General features: G+C 48.7%; 5 protein-coding genes across 5 annotated transcripts; 2 read left to right on the top strand and 3 right to left on the bottom strand.

Annotated features, from left to right (window-relative positions):
- Nucleotides 1-3,344: 3,344 nt before the first annotated feature.
- On the bottom strand, nucleotides 3,345-4,027 carry LDX57_007876 (uncharacterized protein; the record flags this gene model as incomplete). Its single annotated transcript, XM_046089593.1, has 3 exons — nucleotides 3,345-3,516; nucleotides 3,569-3,863; nucleotides 3,912-4,027. Coding segments are annotated over 3 exons (581 nt in total), but the record flags the coding sequence as incomplete, so codon positions are not given.
- A 6,391-nt stretch (nucleotides 4,028-10,418) lies between these two features.
- Nucleotides 10,419-11,270, top strand: LDX57_007875 (uncharacterized protein; the record flags this gene model as incomplete). Its single annotated transcript, XM_046089592.1, has 1 exon — nucleotides 10,419-11,270. Exon 1 carries the CDS (start codon nucleotides 10,431-10,433, stop codon nucleotides 11,268-11,270), a length of 840 nt encoding a protein of 279 aa, XP_045945564.1. The 5' UTR covers nucleotides 10,419-10,430.
- A 249-nt stretch (nucleotides 11,271-11,519) lies between these two features.
- ANKRD16_1 (ankyrin repeat domain-containing protein) lies at nucleotides 11,520-12,743 on the bottom strand (the record flags this gene model as incomplete). The annotated part of the gene is made up of 1 exon (XM_046089591.1): nucleotides 11,520-12,743. The coding sequence occupies one exon, from the start codon at nucleotides 12,741-12,743 to the stop codon at nucleotides 11,520-11,522; it is 1,224 nt and encodes a 407-aa protein (XP_045945563.1).
- Nucleotides 12,744-15,967: 3,224 nt separating this feature from the next.
- LDX57_007873 (uncharacterized protein) lies at nucleotides 15,968-16,947 on the bottom strand (the record flags this gene model as incomplete). The annotated part of the gene is made up of 2 exons (XM_046089590.1): nucleotides 15,968-16,160; nucleotides 16,220-16,947. The coding sequence occupies 2 exons, from the start codon at nucleotides 16,945-16,947 to the stop codon at nucleotides 15,968-15,970; spliced, it is 921 nt and encodes a 306-aa protein (XP_045945562.1).
- A 555-nt stretch (nucleotides 16,948-17,502) lies between these two features.
- Nucleotides 17,503-17,868, top strand: LDX57_007872 (uncharacterized protein; the record flags this gene model as incomplete). Its single annotated transcript, XM_046089589.1, has 1 exon — nucleotides 17,503-17,868. The coding sequence occupies one exon, from the start codon at nucleotides 17,503-17,505 to the stop codon at nucleotides 17,866-17,868; it is 366 nt and encodes a 121-aa protein (XP_045945561.1).
- Between the last annotated feature and the right edge of the window lie 7,611 nt (nucleotides 17,869-25,479).

Here is a 25,479-nt window from a genome sequence, read left to right as displayed (position 1 = left end):
CAATATGCGATCTGATTGAACGTTCATTGAGATCCCTTGTATTGTACCCATCGATCTGGATATAACCACGGCTATGCTTTATAAGCTGTGAAATGAGACGCAGGATAGTGGTCTTTCCGGCGCCGTTTCCACCAACGATGGCCACAGCCTGCCCTGGATGAACTTGAAAGGTCACACCGTCGAGAGCCGGGACGCCTTCTTTGTAAGCAAAATACACGCTGTCGAATGAGATGTGGCCTCGGCATTGTGCAAGGGAGTCTCCTGACGAGCTGCGTGGCGTGGAATTTACCAGAGCATTTGACACAATTTCTGCATCAACAGATATCCGAAAGGCCATTACTATGTGCCAAACAGATGTAAAGGAAGCAATAAGGTCTGTCCAATGTTCAGCCAACAGCAACATGTCTTCCGTGCTCACAGCAAATAGGCACAGCACCCGTCCGAATGCTATGGTGGCGTCGAGGACGAGACCCCGGCATGTGATGTACAGGTTAAAGTAGCTCAGTTCGCGATCCTCCTCATTTTTGACGTGACATAGTCTTGCTTGTTCGTCGGGCTGTCTGTTGTTCAGTACAATCAACTCCCAGGAAGATACTTGTCCGCGTAGTACTCTGTCGCGGCTGTCTCTCGCAGCGATGTATCTATTTCGAGGACCGTCAATTCCACGCGCAGCCCCTTGCCATACCGCGGCCCATAAGAAAGCCGTGATCAGCATTATTATAAAAGGCTTGCTCCCAAACTGACCGAGTGTACTATAGCATAGCAGCGCTAGCCTGAGGACCGAAGGAACGAGCTTTAGGGCCGCCAACGCAAATGCGGATTGTAAGTTGGTAGCCGCGGATAGTAATCTACTCGGGTCCCGACCTTGGGGTCCTAACTCACTATCGATAGTCAGATCAAAAGTGAGTTTCACGGCTGCTGTTTGGAGCTGCACTGCGAGTTTGGCCCATATCTCCCTCTCTAGATACGTGAAGATGATAGGGATGGCCAATTCCGACCATAGCAAAAACAGGATCCCTTCTAGCTCGGAGATGTCTACCGGAATGTTAGCTCTAGCTACAAGGTACTGGGCCAACTTACTGTTGTATATGCTTTTATGTAACAGCACCCTAGTTTGGTTCACCGCGTGAGCCGCCAGAATGGGCCTCAAGAAGATACAGACTGATAGAAGTAGCCACTTTAACGTAGAACTGGGGCCATCGTAGACCCAGAGCAGCTTCAATGGAATCTAACCATTTTAGCCTCTTTTAATCTCTCAGCTGCTAATTCATACCTGTTTATGTCCTACTAAGGCTTGGAACATTCGACCAAGTACTTTGCCAGCCCATAGACTGGTTGATGTCAGATTAGGAACGGAGGCTCTATAAAAGGGCTTCCATAATGCAAGTATTGCGATCAAAATCGGTATCACATAGTAGATTTGTGGTGACGTGGCGATCCAAGTGGTCCCAAGGGGAAGGTGAACCTAGAAGTAGTGAGTAACTCCATAGACCAAGAACGAAGGGCGGCGGTACTATTTTGGGCAATAGATGGTTCATATTAGACGACGCTTGTTGAAGGGGAATGAAGGTATTAACAGATTAGGATAGTTGACTCCAAATCTTTTTGGCAGTGGAGCTTGGGTGATCCAGGAAGCGGCGGCCACGCTTATTATATACACTGGCCCCGGTTCCGTACTAATGGCCTATTAGGACGAATTATTTCTAAATCTGTGGCTTTTACTTAAATCCCTCTGGCAGCTAATTATTGCTAGTTAAACGGACGGTTCAATTAATCATACAAAGATACATGTATACCGGCTTTATTGAATGACACGTTCTTTCTCCGGACATTTTAGCGCCGAACGAGCTCCTCGTTCTACTCCCCTTTCTTCTCTTTCTTTGGTAAGAGACGACAACAATAACCCATTTGGCTTTTTGTTAACTATAGTGAAATTCTAGACAGTTAGTTCAGTGGGTCCTAGCAAGTCAAGGTCTAGTACCTACGGGGTTAGAGGAGAGCGCCTTGCTAATACGGCTCTTGAGCATGCGCTCTGTTGATTTTGATGTGTGTTCCAAAAACCAATCATGCAGCTCGTGAATATTTAGTCCTTCAGGCGAATGGAGGAGGCATTTGTAGATAAGCGCGGGATATGTGCCATGGAAGAAAGCCCCTTCTTTAGGCCGTGGGAGCCCACTACAGGAAATTGGGATACCGGAAGGTTGTCCTGTCATTCCTTCCACATCCAAGGGACTCTCTCGCGCATCAGCTGGACAATCTTCTAGGGATAGTCCATCAACTTCACAGTCCTTCCTGAGTTTGACTCAATCACGGGCACCGTCACTCACAAAGAAACGGATCGAGTAAAATTTGAACCCAAACTGATCACTGGGCTAGTATCGTAAGGTAAATCGCGCAGTCTCGTTAGTTAGTGACGGTAATGAATGACCCTACTGATTTATTGAGGTGAAAGATGATTCGACCCATAATAATCGTACCTGTTAACGTACAAGGCCTAATTCATTGGGCTCAACTATGGAACTAGAAATAGTCCGTCAACGTATCGTAAGGCCATGTAATGGCTTTTCGCAAAAGCTATCGTGAAATATTTGGCTCCACGCTCCCTTGTAGCTACAGACTGAATGCGGATACAAAGTCGCCGAATAATGATTACATACCTGAAAGGTTGACGAAGTGAGACATCACTAGAAAGCGAGTCATGGTCAAGTGCGTGGTCTGTCCTTGATTTGGTAAAAATCTGCGTTAAGGCTCTTTGAAGCACGCCTGCGCCTTTCGGCACATACCCAGATGGGCAAAGACCGAATCATACGGCCTGGGGAAGCTGGCACACTGCACCAATGTTCCTGCTGCTTCTTGGGCTAGCGACAAACTAAGGTTCGGACTTAGGGAACTAGTTATAGCCGACGAAAACCGGCGGTGGGAAACACCAGCGTCAGAGTCCATCTCGGTCGCGGCCACCTTCTATGTACCTACCTTGATAGTATCTCCACTCAAAACAAACTAGAGAATCGATGCAATTCTATTCGTTACAGGTGGGGCGCTCTAGCTATACGCCGTTGTTCTTGGTTTTATTGGGCGTTTTGTTTTGCCTAAGGACCATCGCAATCCACATGCGTTACAGTAGTCCTTTTTCCCGCTGGGACCTCTCCTCCACAAAGGCGTGCTTTGGGTCTTACAGGATGCGCATCCATCCTTTAGTGGTTCCTCCTTTCTGCTGAGCTGTGTGGAAAGCAAGCAAGAAGACGAAGTCTCGGTACTCTGGCCTACTGGCCCCATCTTCGTATTTTCTCCACTGTCAAGGTCTAACAAAAGTCATGTCAACCGAGGATGGCGACAGTTCAAGCCTTATATACGTACCTGCTTGAGGGTGTTCAAGTCCGATTCGCCACGCATCAATAATGGTGTATATCAATGTGCGTTCGTTTTCGTTAAATGATGAGCGTATCTGGTCAACGGACCCTTTCAATTTGTCGAAATGGACGTGATTCAGAATCGACTTCAGAGCCGCCTCGTAGTCTGCCAAACACTGAGATTTTTTTTCTTTGAGCTTGGTAGTCGTGGTTCCTACCGGATTTCGTGTCCAGGTTGGATTTCTCTGTCGTGAACGCCAAATCACCAGCGAAACGATCGAGGAGATACCCTGTGAGAGCCTGGCAAGTGTTTTCGGGCAGAAGTATAAATAATAGTTTGCGATAGAGCCCAGTGTGGTGCGTCCTGCTGAATAGTGTGCGGTTCCTTTCAGGCCCGTGAATCTGGTCTTTCCAAACGGTTTGCCCCCCCTTTACATCTCTCGGTGCACTCGGCGCAACTCGACAATGACGATTACGGGCTTCCTTAACATGATATGCCTGTACACCTGGTATCTAGATTCAAGTAAGCTGCTGAGCTTCGTAGGCATGCACACCACTTACAATAGACCCGTAGTTGCTAGCACGTTCACAACAGAAACAACAAAGCAATATGGGATACAGATCATTGTTGATGGCCTTTTGCTGGATGACAAGAGGCAGGAAATCTCTGCGGCATATAGCACACAAGAACTGATCTAGGAAGTTGCACTTCCGGAGAGAATCATTTGCTGGATAATCGTTACACAGCTAGTCCGGCCCTATGACATCCTTGACAGATGTAATAATCTCAGGTTTCACGGCCGAACTGGTGCTGACAATTTTATACCCGGTATACCCCATATGTTCATCGCACGAGAGGAGATGTTCGAATGAGCTAGTCTCCGTCATGATTTGAGGCTTTGAGCACGCTAGTTTGTCAGGTGACCTTGCAGGGAAAAGAGATGTCGCCGCGGATATACACTAGAAATAAACCCTTACTACTAAGGTAGGACCCTTTTTAGTGTAGCGGTATTTTTTCTGCCACAAGAGAGAAAAGGTTAAGGAGGTATATGCCATAAACAGTACAAAGGAGGTCAGTATTTTTATAATGGACCATTCCGAGTTTAAAGGCGTCTTCAACGTAGATGCCTTCTAACAATTCTGTTCTGGAATGTTGTTGTTCATGACCGAGAACCAGTAGATTGTTTTGATACAGCAATACAAGAAACCCTCTCTAAACCATTACATACAATCCCATATCGTACATTGCAGTGAGGGCCAACACTTATACGCCATTGTCGAATTTTCCTTCTTGTCTCATATATCTTCTTACTGGAACCTGATAGAGTCCCTCCCCAATTCTCTGACCATGTGTTTCTCTGATGGGCGTTTCATCTGGTTGTAGGCGGTGGTGGTGGTGCGCCTGGCTTTTTGACTCTCGTAGTGTCATATGAACCTCGTCCCATGTCGAACACGCATAGATGATCGACTGATGCTCTAACGGGATCAATATTTCGCGGTCAAGTGTTCGTTACTTCAAGGAACCTTTACTTACTATGTGTTCAAGTGGAGAAATATGTTCCAAAAAATAAAAGAAAAAGAGAGAGAGAGCATGCAGGGGTAGATGTCTCCTTTCTTTTGCACCTTCGCCCAGCACGTATTAAAGCAACACGCAATACAAAGTGAGGACAAATTCATAGCGACAATGAGCGGGAAATAATCCCTCTTACCCGAGGGCGCAGTACTTCGTGGAGCTCTAGACCGGTTGAAAGCCGGGTCATCTTATTGCTGGCCTTGTGCATGGCTTGGAACTAACAGACAGATCCAGCCTTAGGTATGGTAGCATAACTGCAGGCTACTGTCCCTACCTAGCCAGTGGGTTTTCTCATCACAATGGATCTGTCACACAGCTAGCCAGAATCAGGCGGGGGGGGCGGAGGGCAGCCTGTTTGCGAGGCCTTTATCAGTGGCACTGAAAGTAACAGTATCAAACGCTGTATCGGGCTTTCTCTTGGTCCATATAATCTCGTTCAGGACAAGACTGATCGTAAAAGTCTCGTGGGATTGACTGAGAATAACAATCCAATGTGCCCTACAGTGTGTAGTTGGGACAAGCTGGAGAGAGATAGAAAATTCTGGCATACGTAGTAGGCGAATTGAAAACAAATCCGGAAGTGAAGTATCAGCAATTCCTATCCAGCCAATACTCTCGGATTGGCTGATATACTGGCTTCAAGGAGTAGCAAGTCACAGCAATCAACACCAATATAAACCAGAAAATAATAACAACGATTGTAATGCTGAGGAGGCTATCCCCCATTATAACAATGATAACTGAATTGGAAGTGGTGGGATCTTGTAGGTACCAACAGCGAAATCGTCGTTTTAAAATATCCGTTCGCCCAGATTGAATTGTTAATACAAACAGGGACTACCGGCGGAAAGAGTGGCTTACTGTATAGAGTCTTCTCACTTTCTCGGGCGAAATCACCAACTTGGAGAGTTGTAAACCGCCACGGTGTTTGAGTGGAAATCTTAGGTTTATGACAATTGCACGAAAGCAAGTTTAATCAGTCTTGGACCAAGCCAGTCCCACTTTGATGTGCTTTCTCTCTTGGCTATAGCTAGGTAACCAGATACATATGCTAGGATTCCGTTCCATCTGCAGCCATTATCCCGCATGAGCCCGCGTAAATTGATATGAGACATTACCTGGCGATGGCGATTACGCAGCCCCGCCAGGGGAATGTTCTTGGACTCACTAGTTGCAGATGCAGCAAACCCCGAGTCATCCTCCAGCCGACACCTCTTGAGAATACGTATCTTTTCAATACAACGTAATACACCAGAAGTGGGTCTAGTAACACAAGGTCTCCTTGCTCGTCCTGAAATAGAAAGCCTCCACACTGCGTTTGTGCATATAATTGGGGAAAGGGTCCAAGCGTGATTCTGGGGGGCAGGCCTAAAATAAGGTAACTGTTATTGGATGCCAGATCGAGCCAACCATCCCTATTATCGACCGTCTTTAATTGGTTAATTCACTGCTTAGGCAACACGCAATCGATCGAGCACCATGCTCTGCTGAAACCGCCACTCCTCCCTTGGAACTCGTACGCGAACGGCTTGCGTTCAATTAATCTCATCTAGTTCCTGGCGGGTCTGCTTGACAAATACGAAGCGATGACCAAGCCTCTTTGGGCCAGTATAATGCACGTTCTGTGTACAATCTGTCCCTAAAGCATTTATAGTTGGATTTTCTCAGTTTACTGAAGTCCCTTAAGGTTGCGGGAGGGTGGGTGCCATAAAATGGGAATAGATTAGTTATTCAGATTCTCCGTTCATCTATGGCGCGGGATTGATATTTGGATACTAGTCATAGTATTAGCTCCATCTTTAACTTCGTAACGAAGCTCGTGCATTCTGGTCCCAAGTACATCATGTCCAAACCACAAACACAGATATCACGAGGACGTACATACAAAACTCCGACCGGTTGAGACACAACGGGCGGCCGGCCTTCTTAAACTGTCGGGTCTTCAATTGTGTTGGGTGATTTACAGGCCAGGACTATGAGACCTGCGGATAAGGCTGACTGACGACTGACCCATACTGACTGGCCCAGACTGACCTTCCTATTGCCAATTATGGCGGGCTCACCGACATGAAGCACCGTGTAAAGGGCCGAACAGAAATTGAACGGGGTGAACGTTTCTTTGTATGTGCGCAGAAGGGTGTATATCCCAAACTACCTACTTTGTTAGCAGAGATCTGGCGATGGTTGTTCTGTTCTACTCATACACCTTCATACAACATGTCCCGAATTGGGGCGAGGGGGATATCAATATCCACAGTTGATAGAAGAATGCCAGGGTTGTCTGAATGGCTCTCTCCTGGCATGGATGACGGGAGCGTTCCGTTTAACCAGTTTTCAAGTAGTGGCAGAAGAGCACGTATTCTGATTTCTACTTCACCAAGTGGTCGGGCCCACCTAAAGGAGGTCGGTCCCATACTGAGAAGCACTTTCTCGGGGGTGCACTCATATTTATGACCACGCGGCTCGCGGTCGCAATGCGCGAGAGCGGTATATAATACAGGTTGACGGAGAGCAGATTCATGGTCGTATAAAAAGTTAGCTAGTTGGCGCAGTTAGATTCAGGATACTGAGCGCAAGCCAAATCCAACATATACTCACAAGCGTGTGAAGCAGTAGTGTCTGTGCCGGGCGCGATCGTGTCATCAGGTTTCTTAGAGTCCTGACCATGATGTTCTAGTACATACTGCAGATCAAAACATTTATTATCAAATGGCAACTCTTCTGCAGGAATAGAAGCCCCAAGTGCCGCTTGATAGGATAAATGAAACCTCTTAAAATCGGTTCTTCTCATGCTGAGGCCCTCATGGGTATCATCTTTCTTTTTCCGAAAGTGATCATATAAGGAATCTGGGCGAGGGAAGCCTTTGAGGCATATCGGGCAGAGGTATCTAACGGATGTTTGTTGTACAATCCTTTGAAGAGTGACAACTTTCTTTTCTAACTCCGGCATCCTCAAGTCCTCTGTGATCTCTTTTGCGGAGACTGGCAAATGGAGGAATACCCCGCACCGACGATTAAGAGAATTTGACCGCCCTTTGGTGGCCTCGGTCTCCACTTTCGACAGTACGTGGTGTGGTGTAAGCTTAGGATAGAATGTGGTGCTCGTCAGCTAGGCCAGTAGTCACTACTTTTCTTTTCTCTCCACGTCTTTTGAAGATAGTACCGGTCGTCCATGGCCGTGCTAAAGTGAACATGGGAATTAGCTTTTGAGATAGTCTATAAAAGAGAACGATTTACTTACTGGAAACTATATTGTCTGGGGGCTCTCGTCATCTTTTCCATAATGTTCGACTATGAACCCATACTCAAAGCATTTGGCGCCGAATGGGAGCTGCGATGAAGGGATAGAAGCCCTTAGAGCTTCTTGGTAGCAGGATAAAAACCGGTCGAAGTCGACTCTGCCCATTGCAAGCCCATCATGTATTTCGTCACTGGTTCGTCGAAAATGTTCGTATAGGACGGCTGAACGGGGAAAGCCTTTGAGACACTGGGGGCATAAAAATCTAATCTTGGAATGTTCAATAACTCTTAGAAGAGTGCGGTTTTGCATTTGCAGGCTGGCCATTTTGCACAGCGAAGTTGTAAAAGCAGAGGCGCCTTGTGCCCTTTTCCTTGCGGGCATCAAGGGGTCTACAGTACTCCTATACCTATGCAAAGAACAGCCCGTTTCTCCATTGCTGGTCTAGGCTCCGGCACGTCTAAGGGGAAACTACCGGTTTTTTTTTTTTTTTTTTTTTTTTTTTTTTTTTTTTTTTCAGAAGTGAGAAAAATCTGTTCTGTTTTGTTACTCTGGAGAACCGACCTCTATTGCAGGACATGGAGCGGCCTAACTGATCCTGGCCGGGGTACTCGTATGTAAGCTTCAATGCCAAGCGAATCCATGCTGAGAAATATTGACCCATTCATCTTGTGACAACAGGAATCCCAGTTTCCATCGTATGTAGTAGTAGTGAAGATAGAGAAAAAGAACAACAGATCTGGAGAGAATCATGGGTTGCAATCGAGGGTAAACCGTTGTTTTTTAAAGACCCATTGGCGAGATAAGTTGAGAACTGTCCCGTATGCTATAAAGCAAATCCTCATGTTGCTAGCCGGATACTGTAGACCATAGTAGGTCAAGGACCGATTAGCCCTTCAGCGGAGGTTTCCCCGAGTTGCCCGTCCGCCTAGTCTGCGACACCCATCTAGCCAGATACGGCCGCAAGTGGGATAGAGGGCCTAGTGGGAAAAACGGCAGGCCAGAGGTCTTACCCGCTCACCTAGTAAAGAGGGTACAAAGCGAGCAAGAGCACGCTGAACATCAAGTGGGCCTAAGTGCAATTCGAGATGGCAGGTCGGTCACTAGTCCATCTACGTATAGGTTAAGGCCTAGCTTGTCTAGACCCCTGTAAACATATGCCTAGTTTTTGCATTTTCTTTTTGCCCGTTTCTAAATTGCGAGTGCTGGGACTGGGTCCTGTGAATATGGGTATGGATCGGGGCAAAGCGGAAATGCCCACTGTGTATCCACCATTATCGTCATTCACGGTGGTGGTTGCTCTCACTGGGCGTTTTTGAACCGCTCGTTCCCCCTTTCTCGCGCAAAGAAGTCGGCATTATATTTTGCTGGCCTTTCTCGTTTATCATTACTGGGACTGTTGTTCAATTGACTGGTCACCTAGCGCGGCGACAGATTTCTCATCTTCTGTATCTTTGACACCTTCTCCCCATAACGAACAAAAGAGCCTACCGTGCATGGACCCCGGGTGAGGAGACCAACCTTCCGTCGTGGGTGGAGGAACATTTAGACTTGTCCTGGAAGGAGAGGGCCCACCGATATTCAGCCACCTACAAACCCAGATCAGATGAATCCTTGCGGTCAAAGCTGGGGCAGTTGACGAAAGGGATCAAGCGACACCGTCCAACCAACACAAGGGGATCAAGCTTGAGGAGCAATACGGCGAGGACTGCGAAGGCGGCCCGGAAGCAACGGTGTAGGGAAACTTCCTCCCTTTCTGTCTGCTTGCCGCAAATGCACAGTGAGCAGGAGGGGGATGGGGCGTCGGGACAGGCCGGCCCCGTCTTCCGCTCACGGCAAGACAGTTATACATCACCGCAATTATGCGCCGATGGCCGCCTCTCGCAATACAAACAAACAATAATGACGCGGCATGTCGGCCAGAAGAATCGCTCCAGTCGGTTCTATGGTAAGCTCTTCACCATCTAGCTACGCAGGACAATGATAACAGTCCATCCGGGAATAGGTACAAAAGAGCTGGGTTGGCATCAGCCCTCGTTTCTGACATCACCGCGCAAGATGGCACTGTTATGGAAGCTGCTCTACCGCATGGCAAACCGTACACTGCAATGACCGGGCTACACATGAGATGTTGAATGATGAAAGTGGGGTCCGTGCTAGCACAATAGTCGGCCTAGATGACCATTCTTGTATCTAATTTGCACAAAGCACAGATAATTACAGTAGTGCCCTAGTGGGCAGCTCATGTCCACTAAAGCCATCTTCCTCCATGTATCCACACCACATCGGCTGGAGCGTTCAACAGGACGACAGCATAACATTACTCGAACCACCTACCGCTAGATTTTGGTACGGCCATGGCCTCCTGCCTATATATACAGGCATCCTTCATCTCCCGTCTCCCATCTCAGCTTTGTCACCTCGCATGGTAACTATAGGAAAACCTTACTTAATACGCATCATGTCGTTCCCGGTGTCGTACCCAGAAACATCACTCATACAGCCCGTCCCCCGGAGACAAGACACTCCTATAATTTCCGACGCGTTTGAGTCGTCTTGGGGATCTTCGTCGTCCTCAGCAGGCTGTCCATGCTGCGCCACGCCACCGATGCCAAATCCGGCCCCACCGACCAATATAAGCCCCAGTATTGAATTGGGCTCGGGCTCTTTCGCTGCCCTTGAGGATCAATTCACGAAAACTCTGACAATTCAGTCGACCAGTCCATTCCATGCTCAGGCTGTGGCCGCGGTTCTAAACGACCGGCGAGCCGCAGGTCACCGGCTCCTCGTCGAGCTCCTCTGCCACCGAGCATTTGACACATTCGGCGCTCAGAACAGCATCCGCAAGTTCAGCACTTCCTATCATCAACGCTTTGTTCCGGGTGACACCTTGTTTATCATCGTTCGTCGAGTGAACCAAGGGTGGCTGACCTGGCTCGAGGCGGACATCACCCGCGCCGATATGTTGGTTGCTACTACAACCGGTCTTTATGATGGCCCACTTCTACAACCTGACGACTTACGGCGGGAGCCTGATGGTCTTGCACATGGCTTTGGGGGTTTGACAACCTTTTATGCTCCCGATCAGAGCGCAAATGAAACCGTTTAGGGACCACGACTGTCCTATCGCGCGCTCAAAATTGGCTTATATGATGCGAAATGGTTCCAAATATGCAAGATGCCACCGGAATGGCATCAATCTCTATGCGTTGGTCGGAGGTGCATTCTCAATGCACCGTTCGATTAGATCAAATCCTATCTGGGCGAACTCGAAGACACACTCTACAGCCAAGGTGGGGTGCGGGTACATACTGTAGCAAATATGGTTACAGTCCTCTATTCATCTTGTATGAACATGCTAGTTTGCGCCTGAGGTGGGGAAAAGACAAAATACAACAATGGCACAGAGGATAAAGAGTCTCACGTCTATCATGGAGACTCGAAGCGCAAGCCAGATGTAATACTGCCCATGGTCCCTAGCGACCTCAAGTGGTCCCTGCTGCCAACGATCTTGGATGTCGACCTTTGCCCCACTGTCATGAAGTAGATATTCCACAGCCCTTCCGTTACCGTGATAGGCAGCCCACCAGAGAGGTGTGCGTCCGTAATCGTCTGACACATTGACATTGATGTCTCGGTGTGTAAGCAGGAGGTTAATCAGCGTGGCCGACCCCCATCGCACAGCATGGTGAAGAGAGGTGGACCCATCCTCACCAATCGCATCAACCCGGATGCCACTTCGTGCCAACAGACATCGGGCCGCCCACTCGTGCCCGTTATTGGTTGCCCACCACAAGGCGGTGCGGCCTCGATGGTCGCGACGATTGATGTCGAGACTGTGCGAAAGAAGCTCCCGGACAATAGATTCATGTCCTTCTGCGGCTGCATAGATAAGAGCCGTAAATCCATCTGCATCCTGTGCATTTATATCGATGTCGAAGTCCGACAGCAGTATCTGCAGGATATGGAGACACCCTGTCTCGGCAGCATGATGAAGTGGGTTGCCGCCACAGGAACAGCAGACCGTCACATCGAACCTTTCGTCAGACATGAGGCGCTGGGCAAGACATAGGTACTCGGCTCTCATAGCGCCAAAAAAAGGCGCTGGCGTATTTTTATACCGGAAGTTGGGGTCGGTTCGGCGATCGGCAAGAAGGGTCTCCACCATCTCCCTAGAATGACGGGTAACGGCGTAGGTGAGCGGTGTCGTGAATTCCCCTCGGTAGAGAAAAACGATATTGGCATCAACATTGTCGCTACAGAGCAGGCCTTGCACAACCGAAGGGTGACCGTTCTCTATCCCCCTCCACAACGCCCTCATCCCCTGTTTGTGTTGTTTCATATCAAGATGTGGATTCGATAGGAGTCTCGCGATGATGCCGGAAAAGCCCAGGGAGGCGGCATCAACTAGCGGGGTATTTCCCCGATGCACTGTATTGATATCGACCCCGGAGCTGAGCAACATCTCAATGAGGTCGAGCGCTGTATGCCGAACGGCCCAATGCAGAGGGGGGACTCTCCGCCGGGCAATGTCTTCCAGGCATAACTCCCAATTCAACTTGTTGGACAGGGTCAGATTCATTTGGAGGACGGATAGGGATTCACGATTATCGTGACTCGTTGCACGAAAGGTAAGGTGCAAGATAAATAGAAGGAGGTGTGGTGGTACTCCATCCTTGCCGAACTGAGTTGCAGATTGGATCACCACTGCTCTTTGGGGGGCCATTGTGAGAAGGGAACAGATATAGTTGAATGGAAATATATCTAATTTGATAACTCGGTGAACGTGATTGTGTAAGGGAGCTTGGGCAGCGTGCCACGTCCTTTATGTGCTTCGAGAGCACGGTTATACGAAGCAACGCATACATGCCATGACGTTTTCTGGTAGCGCCCGAGTGAAGGGACCTAAGTAATTTTCCAAATTGTTATAGACTTTTCCGACCTCCGGCGCTCCCAGGTATCCATATATCTCTCCCCAGAGCTAGCCTACGGGCTCACCGGAGCGCGCTTCGCTCCTTTTATTCGCCAGCGTCTTCCGATTTGCCAGGATTCTCATCCCATAGGACACTTAAATTGAGCCAAACTGGTCCAGTGAGGAGGCTGTAGCTCGCTACAGCTACTTCTACTGGCATCTCCATTCACGCCAAATCCAGCAATGACAATGCTTACACGACTCGGTTCGGAAACCCCTGACGGCGGGATTGCCATCGGCCCGAAGCTAGTTCCCGCTCGGCACACAAGAGCACCACCAACTCAATAGTTAACTTGCGATGGGTTGATATCTCTCGTTTTTGGTTCCCCTTGTTTTCGACCACGAGATGCGGTGGAAAGAGCATGTTCAGCAAGCCATTAAACGGGCCACCAAAGTGACTATCGCAATGACTGGGCTACGGTATCTACGCCCAGAGCAGATGCGACAGATCTATCAAGCATGTGTGACACCAATCGTGGACTACGCGTCGACGGTCTGGCATAACCCCCTACGGGATAAAACGCACCTACGACACCTGAACACAGTGCAAAGAATCGCCCTAATTCGGATCCTGTCGGCGTTTAGGACAGTGGCAACCGCAACCCTAGAGGTGGAAGCACACATCCTTCCAACACACCTACGCCTCCGTCACCGAGCCCAGAATACTATCGCAAACCTCCACACTCTTCCTCGCCATCACCCCATCTGGAGCGCGCTCTCACGAGCCCAAAAACGGAGAAATAATACCGCAACATTCGCTCGATTCCCACTAGCGGAAGCACTCAAAACCATGGAATTAGATAGATTGAATAGCTTGGAGATTATCGACCCATGCCCACTACCGCCTTGGCGGTCGGAACCTTTTACAGAGATTGAGATAGGACCAAACCGAGAATCGGCTCGGGAGCGAGCGGAAGCCACGTGGACCACATCAGACATTATGGTTTTCTCAGATGGATCTGAACGCGAAGGCCACCTTGGTGCTGCGACGGTGGCACTCGACAGCAACCTAAAGATCATCGAATCCCGACAGGTCCAAGTGGGACCAACGGATTGTTGGTCCGTCCATGTAGCCGAGCTTATTGGCATCTTCTATGCTATCAGCATAGTATTCAAGATCGCCCACCATCATTTGAGAAGCTTGGCAGGCAGGCAAATAAAAGCAACAATCCTTTGCGACTGCAGATCAGCTCTGCAGGCAATTCAAAGTGCGAGGAATCAGTCTGGACAACGGATCGTTCACGCGATCCTCCAGGCCGCCACCGAAATCCAAGCTAAGGGAATTGCGCTCCGCCTCCAGTGGGTACCAGGGCATTGCAATAACCCAGGGAATGACGCTGCAGATCGACTCGCTAAAAACGCTGCGCACCCTGGGAAAACCCATTCTTTCTGCCCGTTACTCTCGAGGGAGAGAGCGCGTATTCAAAACGCCATCTTCGCTCAGTGGGAGCAGGAATGGATATCATCTAGTAAAGGCAACCACCTAAGGAAGATGGATAACACCTTACCGGCGAGCTACACCAGAAAGCTGTACGGCAGTCTAATCAGGAACCAGGCATACCTGTTAACACAGTTGCGCACAGGCCATAATTGGCTAGCTAGCCACGCCAAAATCTTTGGCTTCCGCGAGGACGACCGGTGCGCGTGCGGTGCACAAGAAACAGTTACCCACATCCTAGTGGACTGTCCAAGGTTGTCGGAACTGCGAAGGAAGTTGAGGAGAGAAGTAGGAGACGCATTTAATGCCGTCTCGAGTCTGCTGGGAGGCTCAACCGAAGGTAAGAAAGGTAATACAGACATCATCTCGCGGGCTAGAACAGTTAAGGCTGTGCTAGACTTTGCTGAGGCGTCACAACGGTTTCGGAGTCGTGCGCCAGAGGGGCAGCCTAACACAGGGAACGGCAATTAGGCCATAATAGGCCGTGACGAGGCTCTAAGTTCGTTTTTAGGAAGTGGTACGATTTACATGTACATACAAGTCTATATATAGTTGTAGTAGCCTGCATATCGCTTACTTTGCGAGGGGTCGGGGTAAATGAAATCATACTCACAGGCTCAATGTAGATTGTAGATCTTTGAATACAAAGTAATAACTGACGGAATATGCCGAACTCGAAGCAAAGTGCCATGCCAGGCCAATGGGCAAGGTCGCTTTTATAATGTATCGCCAGCAAAGAATAGCCGACCCTTATTATCAGCCGTAAAAGAACTTGACGGTCACTAGTAATATAGCTTTGACTCTTCAGAACGGTCGGTTTTTTTCTAGGATCATCTAAATTTCTGGAGCCTTAGCCTATTCTTGAGAACTTGAAACTTGGCTACTCTGCGGACATAGAGGGGATCATCATGGCCAGTAAAGCGACCGGGAAATTCCCAATGGGGACTGTAGCACTAGGATACACCAGGTAGGCCGAATGTAACAGGATTCTTCCACGCCGTGCTGCCCGATTCTGTCCATCATCTACGGGCCGGGCCAGAGAAGGTCGATGGCCGTGAAACCTATCTCGTAGGGGCGGGGGCGGGGAGCCCAAATACCCACAAGCAGCCGAGGTGAACTCATTGACGCAATCCGCGCGCATGCCCTGTTTATGCAGCCGAAACCTGGACCGCTGAAAGATCCAAGGAGATAAGAGACGAATAGAATCGGATACAAAAAGTCAAATATTTATTACTGGATGCTATTTCTCTCGTAGGAGTTTGCCTCGCGTTGGGCCTATGTGGTCTAAAAGGATAATTAGGCCGTGGATCACACTCTATATCAATACAGCCTTCCTGTAGTCTTATCATCGGATGGTTTAGATTCCATCCTTCCCCCGGTGATTGAGGTTGTCAAACTATGATGATCCGTAGTAGTCAGGCCGTCTCCTGGATCTACCAGACCGGCGGAGACCTTGCGACCCAGCCCCTTCCGTTGAAGCGATCTCCCCTGGGCTAGTGACGGAGTCATCAACACCGCCAATTCCATTCTCTGTTTCCCTTGTCGTCACAGCGACGGAATAATGAGCATCAAACCGGCGAACCCCGCGGCTGTGAATGTGTCAGCAAGACAATATATTCACGAAAGGGCAACAGGAAGAGGAACCTACCATATTGGGCAGTTGAAGTTGATCTGAGTTGAGCGTTTTTCGAGCCAGTCTCCCATGCATCCTAAGTGCACGCTATTCTCACAGTGCTCGCATTTCAAATTAGCGATTTCGTCTGCAGACTCCTGCCAGCAGATATTGCACATTATTCTGCCGCTGTCATCCTTCGGCTCCAGTGAACGGAGGATCACTGGCGTGCGGGTGTTGTCGGCATTTGCGGTCCCAAACTTGATCCGCCCTTGGGAAGATGGCATCACCTCGAATTGGTCTGGCCTTTGCCTCAGCTGCTCAATATGGATGGACTGAGGCTCAGTCGAGGGAGGTTCAACCTCCATGGGAGTCACTGGCGTCGAAGTTGAATTCCTTGGGTTTGGTGACGAGAGAATTTGCCGGACTTCCGTGCGTACAGCGACCGGACGTTGAAGCCCGACGCCTGAATCGTGAGCACTATCGTACCAGTGCTCAACTAGCGGCTGCACTTGTTCGTCCTCCTGGTCTCGGTGGTATCTTCTGCATAGTAGGAGCCTGGCAATCTTGCTCAGTTTCTGGACGAGGCTGTCATCCGGAGGTCGCTGCGCCAAAAGCTGCAGGATATGAGCAGCTTCGGAGCGAGATTCCCTTGAGATGCGGTTTTTGCATCTCGTCTTGGCCCGAGTCTTCCCACAACAAGTGGTCGTGTCCTCTGGGTTGCTCATCGTACACACCCGGATCGGATCCCACACTCCATCCATTGTGATTGCGCTCCAGGGGACACACGGGGGGTTAATAAGAGAGTAAGGCGGGGGATCTGTCCTGCGGCATAGGTTAGTACCGGCCACCTTTGTTGTGAGACGGTAAAACGTGCGAACATACCCTATGAGTGAATGGTGATCTCGGCCGTCGCTTTTGCACGCGGTCAATGTCGAGCCTGTTCATGTTGTGATACGAAAGAATGGTGAACTTATATAACCTGAGCAAGCAACGGTGACGAATAATCGGGATGTGTCACCGGCTCTCCGGAAACCGATAAATAGATCGCAGGAGCGAGCATGTTCCTGGGAGCCATATATCGGCTCAGTGGAATGTTGCGACTGCTCTCGGGGTATAGATTGAGTGTCTTGGGGTACCATGAGTTCCTGTGAGAGAGAAGTGCCTTCTTGCGTTTGCCCAGCCTATGGTGGATTTCTTTGGCGCCTACAATAGCCGGTTCTTATGCAAATTGGTCCAACATAAAATGGCACTCCAGCACGCTACGCCATGCTCTAAAAAACCATCGCTCCTGTGGCCGAATATTCGAGCTTTGAATCATGCCCTCTGTGCGGCAATTTCTCAACCCGATTGATCCTTTACACCATGAACGATGTATCCCTTCCTCACCTGATGGTGTATGTCCGGGGTATATCGACTTCACCAAGCGGGACTTTGCGAAAACAGAGCTGTCCTTGGCGAAACAGGCGTCAAACCCGGAAAGCCGGGCGAAAGGCTTCAAGAACGCAGCCAAGCTGATGATATGCGACCGCCATAAGGATACCTTAAGAGAGGCTCGAAGGGTTGCGCATCAGTGGGAAGAGGAAGCAGCACAGAATTCCAACGCTACCATGCATCCGTCGCCAGCAAGCAACTCTCGTCATACGATCAGTCTCTATGAGGACCAATATTTATCGGCTCTATGACTAAAAGCTGTACGCGCCATTCAGCGGTCATCTAAATTCCAATGACCCTGTTACCCCACCACATCTAATTTAAAGTCCATGACCGGTTCGCCTCGATCAGCCCTTCTTACTTCTTCCACCGAACATCAGCGCTTCATCAAGCAAGAGTCTACCACATTTATACGTCGTCATTGTTTAATCATTGTTTACTGGCCACCTTTGAATTAAGCCAGGTGTGCTGAGGCCTTGGGCATAGGATCACCGAAAGGCATTGCGATCGATCGAAAACCTACAACATAGCCCGACATTTCTGGTGCTTCTTTCTACGACGGTCATGGCCAAGCTATATTATTACAATGTCATGGGCGCGGTTCAAGTTTGAAGAGTCTTGCGGGGCGTTTGGGATGGACGTACAGCGGCATTCCTCTATCAGGATACCGGGCGATTTGGCCAATCAGATAGTCTATTGAGGTGGCAAACCGAGCAGAGAGCTTTTCTATTATTCCCATGTATACTGTAAATAGCTCACGTAGCAGGTGGGAATAAACTGGACGCGGATAAATCTGTTACCATTTACTTGGTATAAATGCACTAGCTTAAAGGGCGATCATGTTTCGCGACCGGTTTCACTTTTACCCGATCTATGTAAGACAAAATTCTGAGTATACTCTATATAGCCGCTGGTTTTTAAATTTATGCCTGATAGAGAAGCCTGTTCGAGATACAAAAAGAGCTGAGCGTTCGTGGCTTTTTACAACCTCTCTTTGAGAGAGTTAATTCATCACGTATGGTACGTATTCTAGAGGATAGGCAAGCAACATAGTAAGTATAACAGGTTTTTTCATAAAAAGACTCGCATCCTTCCATCTTCCGCCTAGAGCCTTCTCTCCACCGTGCGAATATGTACCGCCGTACGAGCGTAATTTCCGACTAAGCCGCAGTACTAGCGATTTCTGAACTCAGATCAGACATACCAACTAGCATGCTTTAATTTGTTTGGCAGGCTATTTGGGCGATGGAGCATGTGAGCGCCGTCGGCGTTCATATTCCATATCCGCGTCCCTCCCCGTTTGGTATGCTAAGGATTGTGGCTCAAGTTGCTCCCTGTTCTTCGGGAGTGCCGGTCGAGGTAACCCGCTCTCTTCTAGAGCGACCTGGAGCCGTAAGGATAGCCATCGTGTACGACAGAAACACCTCGGCCGCTTCATGCTTTAAGGGCAAATTTTGGCAGCTAGGTCGATTCGTTAGCGGGATAGTAGGAGCAGCAGCAGAAGTGTGTGAATGAGAATCGGAGTCAGAGTTGACCATTAACTGTCGCCCAGCTAAATAACTTGGTAATCGTTATCATACAGAATCAAGGGGGGGATGCTTATTAGTAGATAAAGCCCCATGAAGGAAAGTGGTCAGTTTTGTGCGTCAGGCTCCTTGCTCTTATCCTACCGGCTGGAGGATTTAACTAGGCAATACGTCATTCTCCGGCCTAGAATTCCCATATCAGCAGTAATGGGTATCGCTGCGTTCCCCGTTTTCACCCCTTTTAGCTGGCCTTTCGCGGCCCTCAAATTTATCTTTAATCGTTTTCATTACTCGACCAATACATCTTTATGAATTCACCAAGCGCCTTAGATGACCGGTGAGTGCCAACGGCCTCTTAATGTCATAGTGTGATATTAGACGAACATGGATCTGGAGGCCCTTCTACCTGCAGCGGAGGTGCTCATGGTTTCCTTTATAACACTGGTAGCGTTCTCCCGATGCCAGCATCCCTTCTACGTCTATCGAAAACTGAGCATCGTGCGGTATGAAAGCGACGCCCTTTTGCCAGGAACGTCTCCCTAAATGCAAGCCTCAATCTAGTCCTGCTGATAACGACAGGGGTGTGCTCTGCGACAGAACATAGCATTCATGCTCATCATAATTCTCCAGCTGGAGGCCATCAACGACGAGAAAATGACATCGGCGGGGTGTAGTGGATGTTCATTCTATGGCATATCTACATCATGAGGAATGAGGTTCTATACAAGGACTTTGATGGTCGCTGGATCGCAGGTCATGGATTTACATCACACGTGCTTTAAGACCCAATTGCCACGCTTCTATGCGAAACTTGCAATATTTGGCCCCAGTAGACCCGTATTTCTGTTATTGGGGGCTTCGCTGATCACCCGGATATGCAGATGCGTGGCTGCTCACTACCGAAGATCTGCGAGGATTGTATGGTAGTCATCAGAATTCCGCGTGCGGTTTGCTCTCCCAATCGGGGGAGAAGCTGGAAAGCTCCCTGCGGCATCCATCTCTGGGTAGCGAGGTACTCTTAACCCATGGCGGACCGACAACGCAATGGTTAGGAGCATTTGTGTCTGTCATGAAGGCCATTAGCAAGAAACAGCGGGCAGGACGGGACATACTACCTCTTGGGATAAAGCCCAAGCGCGACATAACACCCCTATTGCCGCAATGGTTAGCAGCAGACCGGAGAAACCAAACATGCCATAGACTGCATAAACGAGACGTCGTTGAGATTGGGAGTTCTCGACAGTGTGTTGGGCCAAACGGAGGTAACCGGCGGCGACACTCATATAATCCGCGGCGGAGAGAATCGGCGTGGCGTAATGGGCCGGGTCATAAGCCAAGTGACTGATGACGATGACCGCCACTTTAGTAATATAAAGAGCGCATAGCAAGGCATAAAATATCCTGGCTCCAGACAAGGGCTGTGGTACACCAGAGAAGACGAAGCGTAGCCGAAGATGCTAAGAGTTCATTAGTGATGATTTGTGAATGTACCCTACCTGTCCTCGTGCATACTCACTTCCAGAAGCGGAGGGCAAAAGCCCGCTATAAATGTTATGATCTCTGCACCTGACACAGAATTGTCAGTGGTGGCCCCCTATAGCTTTAATTGATGATAACTCAACTGAGCGCATGATACTGGCTCCAACGGAGCACTACCACTGCAGCGAGGAAGGCCACAAGCATCGCTGAAGATATGGCGTCTAGGCATCGATAGAACGGGTGCTGTTGGAACGTGCGACTAGAGAGCACGGCACGGGTCGTCGCCAAAAACAACAGTATCGTAGCTAAGACGGCATGAACGGTATTTGGAAGAGCCATCTGCGGTGAAGTGAGTTACGAACTCTGTCAACTGACTACCGAGTAGACTCTGATTTTACTTTTCTGAACCAGGGCCTCCTTTATATCCGCCATTTGTCTCGACTGACTTTTATCCTAGAATAGCTAGTGTTACTGTACTTTCATCATTCTGTCACACTTTGCTAATATAGCTTAGTCTCGCTCATTCCTAACGCTAGTTCCCTTGAGCATTGCGCGTAGCATACTGAAAATACACCATAGGGCTCTCGGAGATCTTGGGATCTATCTGTCAACTCACAGGAACAATAGGAGTTGTTACCGGACAAATAAGCAGCCACACAGTCCATCGGTCCATCACTGAGCATCTACAGTGGATCAAGGGAATTTCTGATGGTGTCCTTCGGTAGCGTCTCCATGCGTTGTGCGATGGCAAACATTTAGATACTAGTTACAAGCAGTAAATCAAATATGTCACAGATCTTTTCAGGGAGAGATAGAAACCAAAAATCATCTCCTCCTACGCTTACCCCGAATGAAAAGCTCCTCTGATCCAAATGAAGGCAGCTCTGACGAGGAGTTTCTGGTAGCACCTGGTTTCACGACTATAGGGCCATCCATACCATCCATATCCTGGCTGAACAAGCCGCTGAAGAAGGAGGGCAATAGGCTTACTACGAGAGCCAAAGAACATCACTCGAAGGACGAAGAACCGCATAAAACCAGAAATTATCTGGGCCAGGATAATCCCTATTCTGCGGATCCTTCAAATCACGCCCCCAACGGGAATGAACAAACTGTTCGGTAAATGCCAATAATACTCCGTTGTATGCATTCCCTAACAAAAGCCCCGCCGGTCTAAGCGATAGACTCCATGATGATATTTTAGTTCCTAGAAGGCATTCTAGTAGACCGGCTAGTAGACCGGCTAGTAGAGCGGTTACGCGCTCACATGTCAGCGCGTATATCGATTTTACTACTGATGCGCCAAAGCTGAGACACCAGCTTAAACAAGCGAGAGGTCGACAACGCTTGCTGGGTCAGATGAGCCAACAGTGCAGTGGGGAGTACAGGGCACTTTCTCGCGAGATAGAAGAGCTCTTGGCTCTGATCTCTCCCGCTCAACCCATGCAACAGCCGAGAAAGATAAGACGATTGAGGAAACAGCTCCAATCTCGATTCTATTGCAAGGTCTAGCTCCTTAACATGGTTTCTATACTTATGGAGACTCCTGCGGGGCCTGTCCTCTGTTTTGTGGCCTGAAGGTAGCGGACCGGGTTCTAGATGGTTAACGGTTCCAAATTGAGCTTGTGATATGTACTGCAGGTTGATGGAATATTGTACCTATTTGCTGGATGGTCAATAGACTGTAAAGGCAGAGCTCCATCTGCGATAAGCTGAGAGTGTGTGTATGTTTTGTATGTAGTTCACCGGGGTCACAGCATCTCCTGATCCATACATGTTTTTCTCTCGCTCGGAAACATCTCGCCCGCGGGTTGGGAAAGAGGCCCCTCAGTTTCTTGTCTATCATTTTCCTAAATCCCAGCCATCCTGCCGCAGGTCAGGGTCGAAAGACGATCGAGTAAGATGGACCAGACCAGCCGCATTAATACCCATTGGGCCTGCTTACTCCAACTTCCCTGTTGAAGGCATCAAGTTGAGGGCTCCCAGAAGGCGCCGCAGACAGGATACAAATACACCTGTGCTCCTCAGGCTATTACCCCGACTAGTAGAATGTCCCCAGCGGCATCCCTCTGGTACGACTATATCGCCCACATGCCGCAGACCGACTGGTATGGAATATGCACTACAACCGGCCTGGTAAGTTGGCTCGTACGGTGACTCCTTGGCTACTCGCCCCCGAGACCATTCTGTCACTCCGATATGCTCACATTCAACAGGGCTCCATGGCCACACTTCCGCTCAGTGAGCATCCTGCCACTGACTTTGCGAGCTCGAGTCTGGGTACCCGTGCACCGGCGTGCTGCCAACCTCGCGATTACCGTACTTGATCACCTGACGCACGCCCCCACCTGACGCACGAAAATCGATTCTACACCGATATTTTGAATATCTTTAAACCTCAATATCATCATCAATATGGCTCCTATTGACGAGGCGATTGCAGAATTAAACTCCCTGAAGCTTGAAGATAGACCTACTCTTACTTTTATTGCGAAAAAGTATGGAATTCATAGGTCAACGCTATCAAGAAGATTCCGCGGCGTTCAGCATTCCAAAGATGAGCAATACCAGGACCAACGATTGCTTAATGATTGACAAGCGAAAGTGCTTATTTCTAATATCAATCGATTGAGCGAGAAAGGCCTTTATATATCATTTGAAATGCTGCGAAATCTAGCTCACGAGATCTCTGGTAATCGTCCCGGAAAACAGTGGCCGAGCCGCTTTATAAAACGATATAGTGATGATCTTATTTCTCGCTATACAACTGGGATCGACTCCTCTCGAAAAAAGGCTGATTCTGCGTTGAACTATGCATTATATTTTGAACTTTTGACTCGCAAGATTTCGGAATACGATATACAGCAGGGAGATATCTATAATATGGACGAGAAAGGCTTCTTGATCGGAATGCTTAGTAAAGCGAAGAGAATCTTCTCTAAATCATTATACGAGAAGAATGGAATGAAACAACAGCTTTAGGATGGAAATCGAGAATGGATTACAACGCTCGCCTGTATCTGCGCGGATGGGACCTCGCTATCTCCAGGTCTTATATACCAAGCAGCCTCTTCAAAGCTTCAAGATTCCTGGCTGCAGGACTTCGATCCTTCTCTTTATCCTTGCTTCTTTACATCCTCACCTTCAGGATGGACGAATGACGAGCTAAAATACGCATGGCTACGAGATGTATTCGATCGAGAGACAAAAGCGAAAGCGAGGCGGCGTTGGAGGCTTCTTATTCTTGACAGCCACGGATCTCATGTTAATATGAAGTTTTTCGAATACTGCGAGACAAATAAGATCCTCCTAATGACTTATCCGCCTCATTCTACGCATTCGCTCCAGCCACTTGACGTTGGAATCTTCGGGCCTCTCTCTACAGCGTATAGTGAGAGATTGGAACGATTTCTTCATGAATCTCAAGGTCTTTGTCATATTACGAAAAGAGATTTCTTTCGCCTTTTTTGGCCGTCATGGGAGAGCGCTTTATCTAGTGAGAATATCGCTTCTTCGTGGAAATCGGTAGGCGTTTGGCCGTTGAATCCTGATATCGTCCTATCGCGATTTAATCGGGATGACGATAATCGGCCATCCTCTAGTGAGTCATCTCGCTCAGTGCTTGGTGCAGAGGATTGGAGGAAGATTGAGAGACTTCTTAAGCATGCAGTTGTTGACTTATCTGATCAAAAGGCAAAAAAGTTGAGTTCGACGATGCATCACCTCTCTACAGAGAATGTCATCTTAAAACTACGCTGCCAGGGCCTTGAAGAGGCCCTTCTTCAAGAGAAAAAGAAGCGTCAGCGAGGCAAACCTCTTTTATCTGAATTACGGGCCCCTGAGGACGGCTACGCGGTGTTTTACTCTCCTAAGAAGATTCAGCAAGCTCGTGACCTTCAAACAGAAAGAGATGAGGCTGTACAGCTCGCTAAGGCTTCAAAAGAAGAGGAAAGGCTTCGTAAGCAGCGAGAGAAGCAAGATCAAAGGCTTTTAATTGAAGAACGTAAACGAATCCGCGCTTCAAATCGAGAAACGCGGGTTCGTGAGGCAGAGGCAAGAAAGCAGAAAAAGCGGGATGATCAGCTCGCTAAGCAAGCTGATATACAGCTTCAAAATGACCTCAATGTCGCTCAGACAGGCGAGAATAAGGTCTCTGTAACTCCAAAGGCAAAGAAATCGAGTGGTAGAGCTGCTGCAGAACCTGAGATTGTTGATGAGGTCCCCCCAACGCTCAATCGCCGCGGTAGGCAGATCCGCCTGCCTGAGCGCTTTCGGCAGTAAAAAATGTTGTAAATAGTTTCAGTATAATGCATTGATTCATCCTTCTAAAAATCTCTGTATAATACTGAATGTGTGTGGTTGTAGAGCTTCATTTCTATATAGGTGCTGAGGTAAAATTCGTGCGTCAGGTGGGGGCGTGCGTCAGGTGATCAAGTACGGTACTAATCCCATTCCTTTGTGGACAGGTTTAACCTTCGGCCTTCCCGCGTATCTTCTGGGGATTAATTGGTCGGCAGTAGCATGGATGCATCGATGAATTGGCCAGATGGCGGTCATCCACTACGCTTCATGGAGCTATTGCTATCCTGAATGATGACCAACCGGTGCCAGCCATACGACAGCATTACCTTCCTTCTAGTGAGATATCACTGACTATCTCTGGAAATAGCCAGTGTGGCATGTTCCCCCCATACAAATCATGTATATAATCAAAAACAAGCAGCATGTTTCATGATCTTGATCTTTCCCGTGGCGCTGCATGTGGTTATTCGCCGTCACCCGCAGCTAGCGATGAAGTGCCACTATCACTTGGGGTCAACCGGTCTGGCTCCGATGTCTGCCATGTCTGGATGCGTT

This window comes from Aspergillus melleus (genome assembly GCF_016097325.1).
Source record: "Aspergillus melleus strain CBS 546.65 chromosome Unknown contig4, whole genome shotgun sequence".
NCBI lineage: Eukaryota > Fungi > Ascomycota > Eurotiomycetes > Eurotiales > Aspergillaceae > Aspergillus > Aspergillus melleus.
Note: the sequence above shows the minus strand (reverse complement) of the source record. Positions and strands in the feature narration are given on the sequence as shown.